At 43.5% G+C, this 21,063-nt stretch overlaps 1 protein-coding gene across 3 annotated transcripts in view; it reads left to right on the forward strand.

Annotated features, from left to right (window-relative positions):
• LOC104334254 (deubiquitinase DESI2) overlaps positions 1–21,063 on the forward strand; it is a 95,813-nt gene that overhangs the window by 39,407 nt on the left and 35,343 nt on the right. The window contains exon 1 of one of the 3 annotated variants that reach the window (XM_075425096.1): positions 12,236–12,403. The exons of the other annotated variants lie outside the window; for them this stretch is intronic. Coding sequence (XP_075281211.1) covers positions 12,389–12,403 — 15 coding nt within the window. The 5' untranslated portion in view covers positions 12,236–12,388. Of the gene's footprint in view, positions 1–12,235; positions 12,404–21,063 lie in introns of those variants that run through there. 3 annotated transcript variants of the gene reach the window in all.

Genomic DNA, 21,063 nt, shown 5'->3' on the forward strand with positions numbered 1-21,063 from the left:
ATTTAAGCTGTAAGTGTGAACACAGAATAACAACATGGATCAGGGGTTTGGTCATGGATGAATCTCTTTCCCAATCTGAATCCAGCTCTCTCATGGACTTTCTCGAAGTCAACAGGTGTTCAGAGACCTACATGAAATAGCTGGGTCTGTAAAATCTATGACAGAGTTTGCTCTGATCAGCCACTTATCACTTTGCCTTCAGAGGGATAAATCAAATTCCCCTTCATAACTTGCAGCTCTCTTCCCTCCACTCTGCCTTAATAAGCTGTTTATCGTGGATCAGATCTTACTTAGATCACAGGGCTGACTTTCTTCAGCCAGGATATCATCCTGTTTCCTCATTGCTTTAAGTCTTTGTGGCTTGCTTTGGAATAGTTGACTTAATCACTGTACATTAATAAATGTTGCCTACTTAAATCAGACAGAAGATTATTGCCTAGGTTTACATCTTTAACAAGCAAGCTAAACACATTCCACTAAAAATAGTTCTTGTGGCAGAGATTCAAGTTGGGGGCTCTCGTAATATTTTCAGCTTATTGCATAGCACATTCATGCTATCAAATTAAAAGCAAAGATATTCATATCACTGCTGTCCCTCTTTTATTACAGATATGGTTGTCCCGAATTTCCACTGTCTTTGCAGCAGATAATATACAAAAGTGTCATTTTGATCTACCTGTATTTTGTATTACTCTTTATGCTGGGGAAAATGAGCCCCTGAGATGTGCTGCAGAGGAGAATGAGAGCCCTGGTCTGCAGGGATCCAGGGAGCAATGATGTAAGGTCTGTTTGGATGAGAGGGGTGCGTCTCTTTCTCAGCCTTGTCCCTCTGTTATTCCATTGATTACATTGACATTACTTGTCATCCTCTCTGGAGTGAATGAGAGGGAAATAAGATTCGGGTCACTGTAGAGACACTAGTTCTAAGATTTTTCCTTGTGACTTCCAACTTCAGAGAGATACCCAAAATGTAATTATTTATAATAGTCCTCCCATATTCTTTCAGTTCTTTATGTAATTTATGTCATTTGCCAGCTAAATGGCTGAAGACCATCAGCTGGTGGCAAAGGGTGGTCCTGCAGGTGACTGACTGGTGTCTCTCTTGCTTTACTGATCAGTGGATGATGGTGTCATGGACTTGATTTCTTTGTCACACCACTGAGTGGATCATCCAAGTGGCCCTGACAGAAGAACAAACGCAATAGCATTCTTGTCTCCATGGCAGTGATAAAGGCCTCTGTTTCGTATTTGTGATATTACGGCGAGCAGCCTGTGTTGAAGTAGGGGTGGCATTTTGGTCTAAGGATGTAAAAGCTTATATTCATGTATGTTATTTCTAGGAGTTCCGGGAACATGAATCTCCTGATTTTTATTGGTGTGGTGGAACAGAGCATCCTGGGAAGCTGCATCTGCACAGAAGGCAGTATTTCTAGGGAGGGAGAGAAGGAGAAAGATGGTGTTACAAACCCTGAGGGTTTGTAATGAGTTTACCTTCCTCTCTGAGTTTATATGAGAGAGGAGAAGCAGTTTCAGTTGTACCACCGAGAAACATTGACCCTGGTCTGTGTAGCCAATCAGTGTGTGGTCTCCCAGCAGAGGCTGATCAGAAGATGATCACAACCTGTGAGTGGCTTAGGTGGGGAAAAGAGCTCTGATGAGGTTGTTTCCACCTGGGTGTGCAAATGTCTGTCATCTTACAGTTGCTTCTACATAGAGCTGGACTTAGGGACTGGGGGCTGGCAGGAGGGTGCTGGGTCAAGAAGGGGAAGTTACAAGAAGCAGTCTGGCTACTCTGTCAATCCCAGGAGAGAGGTAGGTAGTATTTTTGGACAAGCAGTTGTGCTGTGGGAACCTGTATGTGGGACTCTGCAGCAGATGCTGGGACAGGGTGAAAGTTGGGTTTTGTTTATGTGCTCTGAGGAAAGGATTGTCAGAGAGTCCCTGCATGAAGAGGACACACCAGCTATCTGTAAGGAAAGGCATAAAGCTAGAGGTTTTATATGGCCACAGAATAAGTCCATAAAACTTCAGTGCTTTAAGCCAACTTCTCTGATACAAAATAGTTTTATGGAGGTGGGAGTTACTTTTCCTTTTGCACTTTTCAACTCTGTCATTTTCAGCATTTTTCTTTAACATCCATTGGTTGGTTGTGATTTGGAGATGGTGACCTGTGTGTACCATTGAAAACCAGCATAGACTTACCATCCTAGCATCCCTTTTTGGCTTCAGTGCAAGTGGAAAAGAGAAAGACAGACTCTTGGCCACTATAATTAAATGCTTTGGGACTAAAGGAATAGAGGTGCTTTATACCTCTAGCTTCAGTACATAAGGAGCCTTTGAGTCTCTTTTAGAAGCAGCAACAGGTTTGCAATCACTTCATTCTGTGAAGTTGTTGTTTTAAGCACTGACTAGATCATGGAACGTTTTATCTCTCTGGAGGAAAGAATAAGTCTACTTACTCAGAAAAGTGTCAACATGTTTGTGATTATGGTTACTAGAGGTCTCAGATGCTCTCAGCTCACTTTAGAAGAGTGAGAAATTCTATTGCAGGTGGTGGTTCCATCTCTGCACTACTTTTTAGTTGTTTGTGAACTGCTGTATGTGGAGTAGTGCAGTATCACCTGACTCTATTTGGTGTTCCAGGAAGCCACATGGAAAGCAAGGGGACTTTTTCATCAAGTAGGTTGATAGCTGTGGAGTTTCTTACTGCGATGAGCTAAAGAGATGCTCTAAGTTAACAGAGCAACTTGTGGTCTTGAAAGATTAAGTGATACAGAGTCACTAGCATCTCTTCTTTCTTTTTCTTCCTTCATATGTTGGCCAAACTGAATGTATTTAACAAATGGAGAGCAAAATGTGAAATATTGCCTTTGGGAGATCCTAATTAAATTCTGGCAGCTCCTAATATATACATATATAAAGTTGTTCTGAAACAAAATCACCACTTTTTAAAACACATTAAATGAAATGTTTTGACTCTTCCTTAAAATATTTGCCAATCATCTCTGGCCAAAACTGTTTGCCAGATCTGAATCATTTCAGTTCTCCAAAACACACTGTTAACTCAAAAGTTTGCCATGTTCTTGGAAGGGCTTGGTAGTTGTATCATATTCTTATTTATTCTTTGGCTGCTCTCAAAGCTCATAAGAATTCTCTCTTGCATGAATCAGCCTTGACTAAGGAAGATCGGGGGTGTTTTATCTTCTTCACAGGCTGGTTGTGGGAGTAAGGTCCAAGGTAAATCCTTAAATTCCTGAAGGAAAAAGGGAAGATTTTGGCCTTGGAATTTTACATTATCACTGACTCTTCATTTATCCAGAGCCTTATTCATTCTGCTGTCTTCAAACTACATCAAGTACAGCGTACTGGATAACAAAACAGAATGGTGAGATACCAGGTGCCCGTATGTAGGAATTGGTTCCCCATGGTGCTATAACATGTCCTGCATAAGTGTTGTCTGTTTCTAAGTGTAGTTGAACGTAGTGCTTGTCACAGGTGGTAGTGTGAGGATCAGGTAGATCTCAGCTGTTTGTTTTTCTGTGCCTTCCTAGAGCTTTTGGTTGGCCTTCTGCCCTGGGCTTTTTTTTTTTTCAGTGAGACTGAGTTTAGACTGTTAACCTTTTCTGATGCTGTGTAATAGGTCTGGGCTTCATAATCACTCTGGTAAAGTAATGGTCCCACTGCAAAATCTGTAACAGTAATGTCATACTGTGATACTTGTTATTATGGGACCAAAAACTCTCTGGAAAGACTCTTGGTTAGAGGCCAAACGGGCCAGGTAGGCCACTGCTGTGAATGAGACAGGAGGCAGAGAAAGCTGCTCTCATTGGATGTCAGCAAGAGTCCCAAGCCCAAGGTATGAGAGGGCTGTCCAGACTGCTTCACTTTTCTTGCATGCAAAATTTCCCAGTGCAAATGCTCTTGACTTTGAAAAAAAAGAAAAACAGTGTTATGGCAAATCTAATGGCAGTACATTAGAGTTTGTGAATAAATCAGGTTGAGCAACCTCACGGTGTGTTCGGGTGAGGGAAACTAGGCTTTGTTTCTGCTTGTCTTTTCCTCCTAGACTGCATCAATTTAATTTGAGTGACAACAGGGTGACCTCAGCCAGGCCAGTCATAGAGTGGGATTACTGCCTTGCCCTGCTTGAAGTCAGGAGCAGAGGGAAAAGGAAAGCAGTTTGGTGATGCAGAGCGCTGTGTTGTAGTCAGTGCCTGGTTGAAGCCTGTGAGAAAATGATGAAATGCAACTAGATGTCCCTTCTCTCCTGTATCTTCGGAGAGACGAAATCAATTGGAGAAAGAAAAGATAAAAATCCAATACACTGAGATACAGCTGAGTCTATTCCTTCAAGAAGAAGGAGCCCAAACATGGCGTCTGATCTAAACCAATTAAGAAACTAAAGAGTAAGTGGCATGGCCTGGCTTAGTAAGTCCAGCGATGAAGTGTGCCCATTTATGCATAATAAATGGATTTTTGTTGTCTTAGCAACAGCCTGGAGATGTGTTATCCATCAGGGGAACAGTCTGTTTTGATGTTGTTGGGGTGACAAGCTGGCTACCTGTCCATGTTACTGCTGATCTTCTCCAGCACTGCATTTCTTGAGCTACTCTATGCTTATGCATGAGATATTTTAAGAGCTGTCTCTTGACAGTACACAGAGCATTGCTATCTCCAGCTACAGCATTCATCCCATCAGCAAGCTCATTGAACCAGTGCTCTGTTGCCCAGTGGACTGACTTGAACTGACTCATCCAGGGCAATGTGGGAGTTCTCACTTCTGCTAGTCCTGCACGCGGCAAGAAAACTGCTCCACAACATGCTGTCCTTTACATGAGCAAATATAAGAAACCCTTATGAATGAGGAGAACCTAGGAAAGATAACACGGCATAAAAAAAGTGTGAACTCTGCTGCTGGAGCAAAGCTTTGCAGGTCCTGTCACTAGCCCAATTCCCACATCAGTGTCCTTGAGTTAGTTCCTGCACATGACAATCTGACTTAGTGTCTCTAAAGTGCTTATTTCAATGCAGCCTGAACTCTTGTGGAGTCAGGAGTCTTATGGGCAGGATTTCAGGTGTAAGCCCAAGGGCTCAAGGTTAGGTCAGCTCTAACTTAGAGATACAGATAACTTTTGCTGCTACTGGAAGATATCCTTTAATCCCATCTACAGGCAAAGTCACAATCCCCTGGCCTGTCTCTGAGCAACTCTGAGAGAAATGATTGTTTCCTCTTGAAACCATATGGAATTTTCTCTGGTGTTTTTCGAGGTTTCCCCAAACAGCAAGGCAGACTCCTTTTAGAACATGACACTGCCATCAGAAAGATTTAGCCTCTGGCTCATTAGGCTGTCAAGGTTCCTAATGTCACTTGGCTATTCTTTAAAATGAACAAACAAAACCACCAAACAAACAAAACCCTCAGTATTGATGAAAGCTGAATGAATGTGTTGACAGGACTGGAGACCTCCTGCCAAACAAATTTACACTGACAGTAGCAAAGGAGACCCTTTTGCCTTCTCTGCCTCATTCCTGGTTTATAGGTTGAGCTGCTGTGGTGTCCTGGCTCAGCTGGTCATCCAGCTTCTTACTGAGGGAGTCCACAGGGACCAGTTACACACATGGTGGGAGCATCTGCTGGGGAAAGCTGAGCATTAGTGATAAAACCAGAGCTACTAAGTTGGAACAGCTGTCAGATCTATTTCTAAGTGTGGTGATGGGCAGGTATATAGTTATGCATTAGTGCAAAGAACTGAATTTAAATGGGTGTCCTAGGGCCAAAAGCTATGTTAGTGACCTGGGTTGCCCTTATTCTAATTCTCTGGTTGTTTCAGTCTCTCTTGTTCCTGTCATTATGCCAACCAAGATGACGTAGCTGAAGCTGGGGAGGGAGGCAGAGATCAATCAATACTTAAAATCTATATTTCTGCTGGGGAAGAAAAGAAGCTAAATTCACAAGTCTGATGATTCTTTCTCTAGCAAATGGACCCAAACTGTTAGGAAAGAAAAAAATGTTTGATACCTTTCTAGGTAAACACCGAATGTTCTTGAGTATGAAAGATCTAGAGGAGTGAAAGTAGGTAACTCCTTACTTCAGAGCTTTATCTAATCAGCACGTAAATCTGTGAGACTTCTCATCTCAGAGTAAAATATGAGGCTGTGTCCTAAAAGAGGAAAATTGTATTAATCAGTGACTTATTTTTTTAGCAATGAATTGTAACGTGTCTGGAAAAGCAATGGTATGGAAAGAAGGAATGCTGTGGGTTACAAATGATCTCTGATGGGTATGAATGCTTATCTACAGAAGCAAGTGTCGGATGCTAGAAATGCTGAATGTATTTCAGCCTGTTTAGCAAGTGCCTTCATCATGTGGGTCAACACATGGGTCAAATGCCATGTGACAACTGATAGATCCACATCTCAGAAATGGAGGACCTGGCACAGTCTAAGCTCTGTTGATAACAGGGTTTGCTGAACCTTCAACCATGGATCTGGTACTTAAACTGACAAGGAACTATCAAACCCTTTGCTATTCGCTTCAATATCTTCTGCTAGTGATTGATTTATACTGGATACTGATGCAAGAAAAAAAGCTTCCTAGATGCTGATTGCTGCCTCAGGGTTTGGAGTGCATGAGAAGCAAAATGTTGCCTTCTGAGAGTGAATTATATGCTTTGCATATGTTTGCTTTCCCTAGGTACGTGATGTTCTTCTAGATATCTGCTCTTGGCTCATCTGTGTGTCTTGCTCTGTTTGGGATAACTTGGAGCAGATGATTTTATAATTGCCCTGTATTTGTCATTTGTCCCAGCTCTGGATTAGCCTGGTGAATGTGAGAAGTGACAGAGAGAGAGGACCAAGAGGTTAAGCATGGGACTAATCTGATAAGTCATTACCTCTGTCATTAACCTGCACTCTTGGGCAGTACTTGGGGCAAAAGCCTTAGCAGGCTTCTTCTAGTTGCATAAGAAGAGGCCTAGGCTGTAGGTATTTCCAGGCAGGGCTGAGGTGCTTTTTTAGAAAATCACTTTTCTAGAAAATGAAAGGCTCCATTCAGCTGCCTAAACACAGACATCAAGGGCCGTTTTAGGATATCCATCTGACCTCTGGGTTCCTCTCAGGAAAGATCCAGGTCTCTTCCCTCATGGATTCTTTTTCATAGCTATCAACTTTGTAGAGATGTCTTGAATATTTTGAGGCATTTGTGTTGGCATGACATGCCCAGAGGTTCTGACATGAGTGCTGCTTATGTGCCAGGGAAGGATCAGTAGTAGTTCTGCATTTGACTTCTAGTATCCAGTGTGGTGATGCATCTGGAGTGACAGAGACCTGGTTAAAATCCCTGAGGGACTCGAACACAACTGCCCCTTCACGCAGGTCTGCCATAGAAGCAGACAGCAGGAAACTCTGGATTTGGTTATTCTGGGTCTCTTGTCTCAAAACATTTAGGTTTTGTTTGAAATATTCCCTTAGCAGAAGAGTGGATGTTTCCAGTGGATCCTGGCTGTGCCAGGAGGGTGTCCAGGCTGGAGTCAGGCTATAATATTACTCACACTTGTTCTCTGGCCCACTGAACATGTATTTTATACAGAAGGAATCTTTTCTTCACTTTATATGAAAGAAAACTGCTTCACCATGAAGGACTGAGAAGGCCTGACTGTACATCCATTATGAGAAGGTGATCAGGCTGCTTCCCTCTGAGGCAGGTGGAGAGCCAAACCCCCTCTGGCAGGCTGAGGTGATTAGGAAGTTGGTCTGCACCCTCCTGGACAAGTGTCTGGACTCCTGGTTATCAGGTAGAAGCAGAAAGCACTTGCTCCTCGTGGTAAGTAGAGGACAACCTTGCTCTTCCCTCCTCCTATTGTTCTGTTTCCAATCAGGGCATTTTTAGACAGATGTCAGTCTTTGTTGCCCTGACAGGATCTCTTCTGCCTTTTTCTCCTTAACTGGCTACCTAATCTGGAGAGACAATTACTTGAGAAGCCTTTTTTCTGAGTCTGTCCCAGCACTAAGAATACACAGGGTACTGCATCTTTAGAGTACCCCTGTGATGGAGGCATTGTGGAGAGGTGGGAAGGCAGTGCTGGAGTTTTCCAAATCTGCGGAGGCCAGAGCTAAAAATGCATGTCCCAAGCTGAAATCCACCCACCATCTGTCTCCAGTTCTAACATTCATTGTTCTTGATTGCAGTGCCATTTGCTGTGCCCTTGTTCACTATAATTGTTATGGCTGCTCGTTATCCAAGGCAGCTGGCTATCTTCTTTGGCAGTTCTTTGGGATGTGGAATAGACCTCTTCTATTTTCTGCTCCTGCAGCACTGTGCCTCTTGTGCTTGCTACTGTGAGAATATTGGGGGCCAGTGCATTGAGGAATGGGCTGTACTGAAATAAATCTGAACAGATTAATCCCGGTGTAAGCCAAGAAGAAACAGAATGCAGAGAGAGAGGAGCAAATTAAATGGGTCCATTTCAAGCTCGGGTGTTCTTGGGACCAGAAGTAAAGAAATACTGCAAATCCTTCTTTTCTCTATGAGTCTCATAACATAAGCAAAAAAGCTGTGAGTTCTCTTAGCAAAAGCATCTTGAAGGATAAACAAATGTAAACCACATGGTTCCATGAACATTTCAGTTATTTTTATTGTCTGGGTCAAATTCTGTCTCCTCCCTCACGCAGAGTGCTGCTGGCAGGAGATGCTCTGCATCATGGTAGCCAGAGGCCTAGGCAAAACCAGACAAGCAGGCAGGACACCCCTTGGGGGGCAAGAGAGGACAGAAAGGCTTCATCCCAGCACCCTGTTAATTGGATTGGTCACATGTCCCTCTGACTGCTGAGTGGACTCTTCTGCCCCTTGTATTCAGGCAGAGCAAGTAGGAGGGAACACTTCATCCAAGAGCTGAATTGGGAGGTGAGAGAAAAGGGGGGATGGGAAGGGAGAGATTTCCTTACACTTTCCTCTTTCACAGTCTTCAACCCCACAGGATCAACCAGAACCTGATTTTTTTCAATGCTTTTTAAAACACCCTCTACTTGTGAGAGACAGGGAAGGGAGCAGGAAGCAAGCTGGAGTAAAAGTGACATCCTATCTTCCAAATCCATCTCTGCAGTCAAGTTATGCTAGGAGGCTCACACGTCCATCTGTGGCTTTTTAAGTGCTGTTTGTAATATGGCACGTTATTGAAATGCTTCAAGGATTTCCTTTGTAATGTGTAATTACTCTGAGATATGCAGTCCAGCGGCTATTGCAGCTGCTGTTTTGGATAATCTTGATAAAGCTGTTGCTGGATCAAACAAATTTATTCAGATGGAGATTTTAAAGTTAGCCTAAAGAACAATTTAATAGTCTCTAACACATCAGGTGCTTAGAAATCCTGTACTCGATACCTCTGAACTTTAATTCTACTTTTCATACCCACAGGACTTTGAAGCATGTTTCCCGCTGTCTGCTACCTCTCCGAGGTCTCAGAGGTGTCTCATTAAAGCTGATGTTAAAGCCTATTAAATACATGAATGTAGCTTCTAGTGATGCATCTCATTTAGCTGAGTTGTCACCAGGAATTTGCAGGGATCATTGCTGCTCTGATCCTTTGGTAGCTAGGGTGGTGAAAGCCACCTGGAGAAGTGCAGAATAATACCTTCTTCTGTGTTGAGAGACAAAAGGCAAAGCGTCTCAAAAAGGTTGCTGTCTTCCAGGGGCACACCCACTTTGTCACCTTCTCACCCTACCATCTCCTGTTCCTCCATCCTGCAAAGTGCAGCCTCAGCTCCCAGAGCTTCCAGATGGGAGACGTCTGTCCTTGGGCTCTCCATGTGTCCAGCCAGTTAGTTATTAATTGTTACAATATCCCTTATGTCAAGCATCTGAACTGCCCACGAAGCATGGAGACCTGTTTTATCAGTTGAGTCACAAAGCTTTTAGTGCCCTGCCACTCATTATTTGTAAAGTCGTTCTGTCAAAGAACTTAAGCACCCAGAAGAGAGAGTTATCCTATCTGAGCCCCACACCTGGTGACCTGGTGCTAGCAGGGGCAACAAACGTATGAATTGGGAAACCAGAAGAGAAAGTTAAGCTTGTATCATGGATCCTGCAACAGTATTGGTGCTGTACCATTGGATATGTTTAGAAAAATAATACTACTGCAGTACAGGTGTGTTGTCCATTACAAGCGCCTACTAGGAAAAACACCCAAGTATTTAGCTCCCTTGAAAGGCAGCTGGGGGGCTCTTAAGTCCTGGGGGGCACAACTGATTTCCTGTGACTGTTGGCTGGCTGGCTGTTGTGCCTCTCCTTGGAATGCTGCTGCTTACCATTGCTCTGGAAACAGTGAGACACGTGAACTTGTTTGGGCCTCTAGGACTTGCCTGTTCTCTCTATGCAGGCTGTAGGCTAGTCTAAAAGAGAGAGATTGAGCAGAAACAGACAAGAGCTTAGGCATGAAAGAAGAAAATCACTCAGCTTGTATCAAGATACAAGACGCACCTTACTGTTGGGAGTATTGAGACGTGAGAACCTGACCCCCAGCTCCTGCTAGCTGGGGCTATTCTAGTGGAAATGGAATGGTACCAGCGCTTTTATTTCTGGTTTAGTTTTGATAACATACATTGAAGCAGCAGACCAAAATGCTAGCTATTTTCCACTCATGTGTAGGGCAGTTTTTACAAGGAATAAATTTGTTTCCTTCTGCCTGTCTGCAGAAGAAGCATTTTAAATAATGTCATACTCTCAGCATCACCCAACTAAAAAGAAAGGTCCTGAAGTCTCTCTTAGCAGTGTGGCACAAGATACCTTTACTAAACTATCTCACGAAGCCTGCAGCTGGCGGTTGTCACAGTGGTAGCTCTCACTAGATGCTGCCAGCCTCCGTGCCCTTTGCAGTTTCCTGGGGTACTCCAAAGGCTCTCTCCAGTAAGAGCATGTTTCTGCTAAGTTGCTGAAGCTGACAAGTGGAGGCAATAGTATACTTTCCTGGCACCATTTAAAATCCTACTGTGGGAAATCTTGAGTGATGCAGGTAAGTCAGCCCATTAAAACAGGACCATACATATGAGTTAAACTGTGCTCTTTAGTGTCCCTGTGACATGATTAGGTCCTCAGGTACCTCTGTGTTCTCCTCCACCCTTCCTTCTATTCTAGGATGCCTTCATGCAGGGTGAAAGAAATGGTGGTGGATCTGACAGGATGCTTTTTTGTCTCGGTGAATTAATGTTAGATCATCACTAATTAGCACATCTAGGGTCAAGCTCACTCATATTTCATTCTCTACCAAGATAACATGATTGTAGGAGATCAACTCTTATTTACATGTAATAATAGATGGAGATGGTTTTTTTCCTCCTTTCAGTTCAAACATAACATCGTGTTCAATGACACCACAATGTTTTGTGAAAAGTACAAGTGCTTTGAACATGTGGGAATCAAAAAGCTCTAAATAGATTGTGTCATGCTGCCAACAAAACATGTCCTTGGACCCTAGCCGAGAACAGCCAAACCTTCATTTCAAGTAAAGCACTGGATGTTGAGAAACACCAGAACTTTAGTCCTAGATCCCACCTCAATCACGCTTCTAGCAAGTCACTTCAATCTCTTTGCCTTGGGTTGTCTCATGTGTAAGAAGGGAAGTGCTCTTGTTGGGGTGTGAGGAGATGCTTGGGAGGTTAAAACCCTAAAGCCCTAACCACTCTCTGGTACCTGAGATGCAACGGCCGGGGTTGCTGTGACTCCCCCAAGAACAGGAAGCAGCTGCAGGGTTCCTGGGCGGTGGGCCGAGGGCCAGCAGCCTGCATCCCGCTGGCAGCACCCGCCTGACCTGTGCCAAGTGTACTGTAGGTGACCCTGCTTCGGCAGGAGGGTTGGACTAGATGACCCACAGAGGTCCCTTCCAACCCTGAACATTCTGTGATTCTGTGATTCTGTGAAGTGATCCCATGCCCTGTTGCAGCTTGGCTCCTGCTGCCTCCGAGGCTGTCCCTGGCCCTCCTGTCAATCAGGAGGCGGTGGGCCCGCTCCCTTCCCCACCAGAGCCTGCCTGGGGAGGGTGGGGAGGTTCTGCAAGCAGTCAGCGCCCACACCTGCTCCCAACCTTGGCTTTCATTGCCCTTTGACCGTGTATAGCAGATGAGGTATTTAGAGGCAGCTGCTATTTCTGGCATTAGCACCCAGACTTCCTAGGAGAAAACTGCTGGCTTTGTGACAGCTGAAATCTGATTCAGAGGAAGCTTTTTACTTCAGCATGTACGAAAGCAAGGGGAGAGTGAAGTATGGGGGAGGGAAAGACAGCACTGAATTTGCTATTCATTTAATCCTGTCAGGAAAGCCCAAGTAACTCAAGATGACGGTGTGCAAATTGCAGACACGCGTGTTGCAGCACGGTGGATATTGTTCAAGGGACTGAGGATGCAGAAACAGCGGGTAAGAAAACAACGCAGATGTAGGGGCTGTGTGCTGTGCTTCTTGCCAGGATACATTAGCTCCCACTGAGCAGCTCTGTGCTCTGGAGCCTGCTGATGGTACTTGCCAGTTTTAAGCAAATTTGAGTATCTCCGTATTGTGCTGCCATTGCAGGCACTGGAACAGCAGGGTACCCAGGAGATCTGCTTGGCCTTCCCCATCCCAGTGCATGATCCTTTCTCAGTCTTCTCTGGTGTACTTCCCAGTGTTTCTCCGGAGAATGAAAAGGCTGTTATTCCCACCCCGCTCTGAGGCGCTGGCATGAAAAGAGGCTGACTTGTCTGATTCTAGGACACGGGGAAATGGAATGAAGCTGCATCAGGGGAAGTTCAGGTTGGACTTTAGGAAAAAGTTCTTTGCTGAGAGGGCAGTTGGTCACTGGAACAGGGTCCCCAGGGAAGTGGTCATAGCACCAAGCCTGTCAGAGTTCAAGGAGTGTCTGGACGATGCTTTAAGACCTAGGGTTTAGTTTTAGGTTAGTCCTGCAAGGAGCAGGGAGTTGGACTCAATGATCCTTATGGGTCCCTTCCAACTTAGGGCATTCTATGATAAGGTGCCTCGTTGCTGTGCCATCTCTTGGGTTTTGATGTGGAGTTATGTTTGTGAGACTGTTCTTCCTTTCTGTAGCTTTGTCTGCTGAAAATGCTCTGATTTCTAAGGACTGTGTCAGGTGTTTCAAAGTAGATCGTTTTATTGAGGCTTCACAGTTTACCTGTGCTCCCCTTTGATGGAGTTCAGATAGCTTCCAGCACTGGAGGGAACTGTGGGTTAGAAGCACTCTTTCAGCGCTCAGTCTTCTTGAAATCAAAGTGCAGGCTTTCTGTTGCTATCATGATTTCCAATATGGAAGAACACTCTTAGGATTTCATGTTGTACTGTGACACCAACTGGATCAGGGATAGTTCTTCCCAAACCAATTAATTTACAGCTCTGGTAACATAATTGAAGAGTCTGTAAAAAGATCCCGCTTAGCAAACATGGGTAGATGAGCCTAAGCATGAAGGATTAATGCACACACACACACACACACACACACCCCTTGTTTCCCATGGCTCTGTACAAGCCATGTGAAGTAGGAAGAGGTAGGAAGAAACAGTCAGTCCGAGTTCTGCCCAACGACTCGACAACAGGATTGCATGCATGTTAATCTACCACAATTTATCCTTTGCTTTAGAAACAAAAATGATTGCTCTGGGCTAGCCTGGAGTCTTTATGCTGGCTGGTTTACACAGGTTATAACTTAATTTGGTGGCAGTAGATTTTCTTGTGTTTTACTTGGGACTTGTCAAAATAAAATGCTACCTAGGATTCTGGGGGGATAGGAACACAGTTACATTACACGCTAGGGTTACAGGAGGTGATGTGGTTAAACACTGCATGCACATATGTGTTCTGGGGACAGCTTGACAGACTGCAGGCTTTTGGAAAGAGCCAGTCTAGCAAAGGGGAGGGCGGGGGGGAAGCATCTGTCAGTAAATAGATGGATAAAGATACTCTGTGCTGCTTTTAAGAAGCAGCAATCATCTTTATAACTTTGACAGGTGGCAATGGGGCAGGGAGGGGAGGAAGAGATTCAGACAATTGTGTGGGTGGTGAAGAAATTAATCCTAATAAATTGGAAGAGCAAATCCACAGCGGGCAGAAAGCTTTGGATTTCTGCCCTGCTGGATGTGGATAAATGCAAGAGAATCCCTTTTGCACGCAAAAGCTAATTGGGCAATTACAATGCAACCTCAAAACCTTTGCTTAAACTGTATCCTGACTATCATAGTGTGAAGCAGATTGGGCAAGCCTTATGAACCACTGGAAGACAGAGTCTTTCAGATGGGTGTTTGATATAGGTCCACTCTTTATCTTTCCCTCTCTTCTGGGAAATAAAACCTCTCTGTTACCTTTTTTTTTTTTTTTTTTGTTTTAAATGACTGTGCTATGATGGGAGAACTAATTTCCAAGGCTTCCTTTTGATGTTTTCATTCTTCTTCACACAGAAGAACACACAAACATAAGAATGGCTGAACTGGTTCAGACCAAGGGTCCTTCTAGTCCAACATTATTATTCTTCCCTCGGTGCCTGCTTGTTGCCGCTACAGGAGATGGAGCAGCATGAGCATATATGACATTTCCTTCTAACGCTTTCACAGCTTCCAAACACTTAGAGCTCTGGGGCTTCTTTGAGCTTGACTTCTGTCTCTTTACTAATCCTCAATGGCTCTTTCTTCCATTCAGTTCTCTGGAACAAACGTAACCTTTTGTGTCAACATCCCTTGTGAGGGAGTCTGCACATCTACTACCTAGTGGTGAAAAGCCAAGTCTTTTTTTTTTGTGCCACCTGCAGAACCCTACCACATCTCTTTGTCTCATGACAGGTTACATCCTTAAGACATTTTCTGAAGAATGTAATCAAAAAATGTTTTGGAAATAAGTTAACTATGTCAATGAGATCACTGATTTCTCCAAAGAATACCAAGAGGCGGGTGTCACAGGACTTCCCCTCACAAAAGGCATGTTGACTGTTACCCAAAAGATCATATTTATTGTCTGTTAATGCTATCTTTTGTTATTGCTTCTACTAATTAATCCAGTCTAGACACCAGGCTCACAGACTTGTAATTCCCTGGGTCTCATGTGGACCTCTGTTTGAAGATTAGCATTACAGTTGCTGCCTTCTGGTGCTCAGCTCCCAAAGACATTTTACATGAGAGGCTGCCCACGATCATTAGTAATTCAGCTATTCTGTCCCTGAAGTTCCTCTGGAAATCTTGGGTAAGTGTTGTTCTGCCCCTGGGATCCTCCAGGGCCAGTTCCGTCTGTCTGTGTCATATTCATCCATGTCAACTTTAAATAAAGCCTCTTCTGATTTCCTCACTCTTCCTACTCCTTCTACAAAAATAAAAGTGGGAGGTTCAGGCATGGGAATCTCACCAGTTTTCTGTTGGTGGAAACAAGAAGGCTCTGATGCAAAGATTTAATAGATTTTCTCTGCAACAGCTGTGTCAGGTCTGAGTTCTCCTTTTACAGGTTTCCTAACACTTGGCCCTGCAGACTTTTCTTTTCTGACATGTTGGAGGGAGGACTGAAGACATAACTAGGTGTTACTGGAGCAGCTGTCCTTCTCTTTTCCAGGCCTGTCTAGAAGCTAAATGTGACAGTGTTGTCATCTGCTTTTGAAAACTCAAGGTCCTGAGACAATTTGGGTGAGGAATGATCAGTAAGAGACCTCTCTGTCCGCAGTGAACTCTGTATACCTTGGGGTTTTCCCACCCCTAATTTGGGAGTTCATGTTGTCTAAATCTTTTGTGTGACTGCACTTAACTAAGGCTTGAGTGCTACAATACCAAACAGTTCCACACTCCAAAGAAATGGAGCATCTGGGTGCTTCCATAAGCTTGGGTATTCTTAAGGCTTTAAAACTCAAGACTGATTCCTATTTACTTGAACCATCTTCCAAGGGCTCGCTTGTGATGTGAAGCATGCTATTCTTCATCCCATCCCTCTGCTGAACCTAGCTGGTATTTTTTTCTCTCGGAGGCAGTTCTTTTCTTTAGAACTGGCACCAACACAGCAATTTATTATCAGGCTGGTCTTACTCACAACCGTTGTGTATTACCAGCTGATCAAACAGATAAAGAAGAGCCCGTGCCTTACTAGGACTGAGTTGGAAGGGAAAAAAAGAAGGTATTTGCAAGCATGGGTGCACACACCTCAATGATATTAGCGTTCAAGTGAGGCAGCAACCATGGCTACAAGATTACACAAAACAGAAATGAAGCTCATGTCACAACATGAAATGTGTTTTTACAAAGAAAGGAAAAAGATGCATTGGTGGCTAGTGTTTATCTTTCCAGCATTGTTTTCAGCTTGGTTACCTGGAATTTGCTGCAACTGAAGGGTAGCAAATCAAGCTGTGTATTTACTCTCATGGTTCACAATGTACAAATACACCTTGGAGGATGAAGTAAGCTGGGAGAGTGTTAAGAAATTTTCCTGGTTTTGTGATTTATTTGCTGAAGGAGGCTGTCCTCTGAGCAGGCTAACTACTGCTGCAGAAAACATAGGCATTTCTAGGGATTCAACAGCACTCCTGTGCAAGTGACCACATTCTGGAGGAGGATGGTTAGGAGAAAGTTGTTCCCATAAGGAGACTTCCCAAGGAAAAATCTGTGGTGCTGCACCTTTGGTGCAATACTGGGCCTGTTTCTAGGCTGATTACTAAAATGGTGGATGTGAAAGAAAGCTGATTGTCAGTCTGTCCGTGGTTGGCTTTGTACACACTCTTGGACATGTTTCCTTGTTGCAGCAGGACACCTCATGTAAACCAGAGGACTAAAATGCTGCTGTTCTCTAAGACATCATTGTACACATACAGACTGTATTTATGTTTTTACATGTGATGCATGAGCAAAGTTATCCTATTTGCGTGTGCAAGTTTTATCTATGTTCTCCTGTGGAATGAGGTAAAGGTCTCCTGCTTACAGCATACTGGTGTCTGCCTTGTCCTGCTGTTAATTAATTATTTGTGATACCAGCTATGAGCCCCAGCCATGAACTGGGATTCCACCATATTTCATGAAGACACTTTATAAATGGGAGCAAGAGGGGGACTTCTGGATCCAAAGAGATTATGAGCTACTTTTTGTCTAGATCTGATATGGTGGAAGCAAACAGCAATTGGTTTTTTAACTCCGTCTGGTGACCCTAACCCCATCCAAGATGAGATCTCCCACTGATGCAAACATTCCTTTGGTCGTAATGTCCAGTAAAATACAACTTTGGTCCCTCTATGAAGTTTTATACTTACTAATTTTTTTTAATCCCTTTTTGGTCTCTTCTAGTAAGAGAGGCAGAGAAAGATTTTTGAGGTGCTAAAGGGAAGCACAAGAAAATGAGTTATATAAATGCTACCAAACTTGTATTTCATAGAGCAAATGAAAGTTTCACATAAGATGAAATATATCAGGCTGGGCTGCTGATTGTATTTGTTTGATGAATCTGTTTACCTCTTGCGTCCATCCATCTAACTCAGGAGAAGGCAGATATATGGAGTGGGAACTGAATGGTCTCAGACCTATCCATTCATCACTTGCAGGGTGCATCACTTGCATGACTTTCATTGCTGGAGTGTTGAGATACTTCCCTGTTATACAGGAATAGAAATCATTCCTTTCTCTTGGTCTGCAGGATAATTAGCTTAATTTGTAAGTTTATGACCATTTGTATTCCCTAGCTTGCAAGAGTGAGCTTAAAGAAAAGCAACTTGGGAGAGCTGAGATCCACATCTGTTGTACAATACCCTTCATCTCTTGTGGGAGTCATGTCCATATCTAAGTTGGGCCCGATTATATGGAGTTCTGCTCTTGTTCTCCTGTGCTATGGATCACTTTGAAAAGAGTGTGGTGGTTTTTTAGGTCTCTGGTTCTGTAGGAAGCATTTTTGGGTGAGTATGGAATATGACTTATGTGTGTAATGTCCTATTATTAAGAGCACGGGCTCTTATTTTGGTATTGATCAAGATGGGGGTGTACTTGGAGTGTGCTTCTTCACTTCTACAAATGAGTTACAACCTGCTTTTTAGAAAGGTGGTGGGCCATTGTCAGCTAGGAATGAATAAGTCCTTGTTTTCCTACAATAGACACCTGGGCATCTAGAAGGTTCTTAAAAGGGCCAAACCAGGGAGACAGTTTAATCTGACAGCAGGTATGTTTGATATTAGAGGATGTTGTGAGCTAGATGAGGCATTTACAGTGCTTATCTCTTTCTCCTACATTAGTTTGGCCACAGATCAGATTAGATGTCTGCTCTGCATGGAGGAGAGTTTTTTGGCAGGTCTCTGAGGGATCTGGCAGACAATACCATTTGCATGCCATGGTGCAAATACAAAACTGTTTCTCTTTGCACTAAAATAAATAGGACCAAAAATGAAGTTGCAGTATCTAATGGATTTTTATAGAAATAAATAGAGATGGGGAGGAGGAAGGGGAAGGAATATTCCTGTGAAATCTGCTATATAAGGCAAATTCTCCTCCTTGATTTTACTGAAGTATTTCCTTATATTTCCCTTCCCCTTCAATCCCTGATCTCCCTGGGTACATTTCAGATGTAGAGACACTGTAAGATGCATGTCCATGAAGAAACCTAGTTGGCTGAATCACTAGGGTCATTTCGGGTCTGGTTCTAGAGGTACGCAGCACACAGTGGATTAGCACAGAAGTTTTGTTTTAGCACAAATGTAGAAATATTCCTGTGCCCAGCAGAAGGGAAATATGTAGGGCGGCCTGAATGCTAGTCCAACACTGGTCTTACCTGTGCTGTGCTGTTTAACGCATGGGGGCAAGGAAAAGAAACAAAGAGTAACAGTGTTTTCCAAAGAAGCTGCACTGGCACGTTTGTGCCTCTCCCTGCACAAGGATGTATGTGACTCTTGCGAGAAGCAAGCACAGAGGTTGTCCCTTTGAAGGGACAAACACCCACATTTTAATCTGAAATGTTTTTCACCCAAGACAGTATATTCATAGTACTAAATGCTGATGATTTGTTGCCAGGCACTCCTGCTAACTGTCATCTCTGTCTTTCAGCACGGGGCAGCTATTACATGGTATTGCAGAGCTGCATGTCCAGTGCTGCTCATTAAATAGAGACAGTGGGAATCCTTGGGGAAAAAAAAAAAAAAACCACCAAAAAAACCCCTGTAGCCCCAAGACAGACCAGAGCAGAGTGCATTACGTCACAGTCGTTAAGATACTCCCACAGCTTTTTATTTTTTTTCCCAGCCGTCATGGCATGCTGCACATATTAATCATTCTGTTGCATCTTCATATTGGGGGGGGGGGAAGTATCCTTAAAGCAGTTTGTCAGCATCCAATGCCTAAACGCCAACAATCAGAAATGATTGCTCATTTCCAAAACTATTAGTGGTTAGTATCTTTGGTCATTTTAAACAGTGCTAATATCGCTCGGCATAGAAGCCCTTGGGTCATGGGTTATATAGGAGTTTCTATTTGAATGTCCCTGATTGGTGTTTTTACATCAGTTTTGTCCTTTGTAGAAAATAATTATTCCAAAAACCCAGTCTGGTACTGGGTTACGTTGTATGGCTACCCCTTCTTGAGACAGTTCCCTTCTCATGGAAATGTTCCTTATATTCCTTGTTCTACCTTTTTTTTTTTTTTTTTCTTCAGACCAGCAGAAACTGTGTTTTTGGGGGAAAGTGTATTTGAATCTCCATGGCACAACAGCATTTTATTATTGCTATATTCAGGTTCCTTGCTTTCTGGTTTATCCCTTAAATTCTAATCTGGAGACAACACTGCAATGCGATTCTTCAATAATTGTGCTGGAACAGCACAGACAGAGTACATGATTATAGCAAAAATGCACCCGTATCCTTTTTCTTGTAGGAAAAGCTAATGCTGAGTGATGAGACACTGTATGAAATTGGCACGGTATTTGAAGAATTTTATCCAAGACAGGACAAAGCACTGTAGGGAAAAAGGACACGTCACTAGCTGCAGGAATCTGTATTTCCCAGTATTTTTCTAAGCGAAGCTGGTTAGGCTCACTGCCAGCCAGGCATGGCCCCTGGAACCTCTCCAGGAAAAAAATCTCAGCTCACATTGTGAAAGGGATTCCCCCATCCGTGCTAGAGCAGAGGTTCCCTTCTCAGGAACTTAGAGATAAATATTGATTTTTTTGCAATAGCAAACTAATGCTAATGGCATGCAGTCAATTTCTGTCATGGGCACTATGAGGTATTTTGAACACATGCCACCAAAGCCAACATAGAGCATAGATTCCTTAGCTGCAAACAGCCCCCACCCCACTCTTTGACACTGCTGCTGTTGGCTCATAGGACAGGCACAACTGTTTTTGGCAAGTGAGTGGGAATGAGACAGGGAGTGAGAAGTTATGTGCCTGCATGACATGTAACTGCTGGACGGGATTTTGTCCTTTACATAGCGCTTACATGGAGAGCAGTGCTACTTCCTTTTTTATTTTCTGTAGGGATCCAGATTCACTTGTGGGCAGGTTTAACGCCTGGCTATGAGGTCCTGTTGCTGCCGTTGAGAACTCCAGGGTGAGGCCTATACCTGTGGATTTCCAGCAGCAAATGATCAGTGTTAGGAGAGCTGGGATCTCCATCTCTGTTGGGGATTCTCATTTTCTGAGTATGGAGCCCACTTGTTTTAGCTGTAGTAGAGTGGGAAGGTCTTCCAGTCAGGTTGCTGGTACTGATGGTGTTAAACACTTCAGGGTAAATGGGAGTTTGAAGAAGAATTTGGAGGATCATAGTTTTGAATTTGAATGTAGTATCATGATGATGAAGTTTTAGTTTTGACCCACTATGAAGTGAATCTGTAGTGCATACGTCTGTAGCAGATCAGCGAATACGAACCTTTCAAGTCCTTGTTTGACATCCTAGCTATGGGACTATCCTTCATCAGTGTGTCTATGGATGTCTGAACATGCCTCCACGTCCTGTTTGAACGCAAAATTTTTTCTCTGCTTTCTTTTGAGCAATATTTTTCTTTTCTTTAACGTCTGTGTGCCTCTCATTTTTAAATTTTTTTTTTCTATTGAAGATGTCAGCTTTTGTCTAACAAATGTAAGCCTGCCAGCCTGCGAAT

This window comes from Opisthocomus hoazin, chromosome 7, assembly GCF_030867145.1.
Source record: "Opisthocomus hoazin isolate bOpiHoa1 chromosome 7, bOpiHoa1.hap1, whole genome shotgun sequence".
Lineage (NCBI taxonomy): Eukaryota > Metazoa > Chordata > Aves > Opisthocomiformes > Opisthocomidae > Opisthocomus > Opisthocomus hoazin.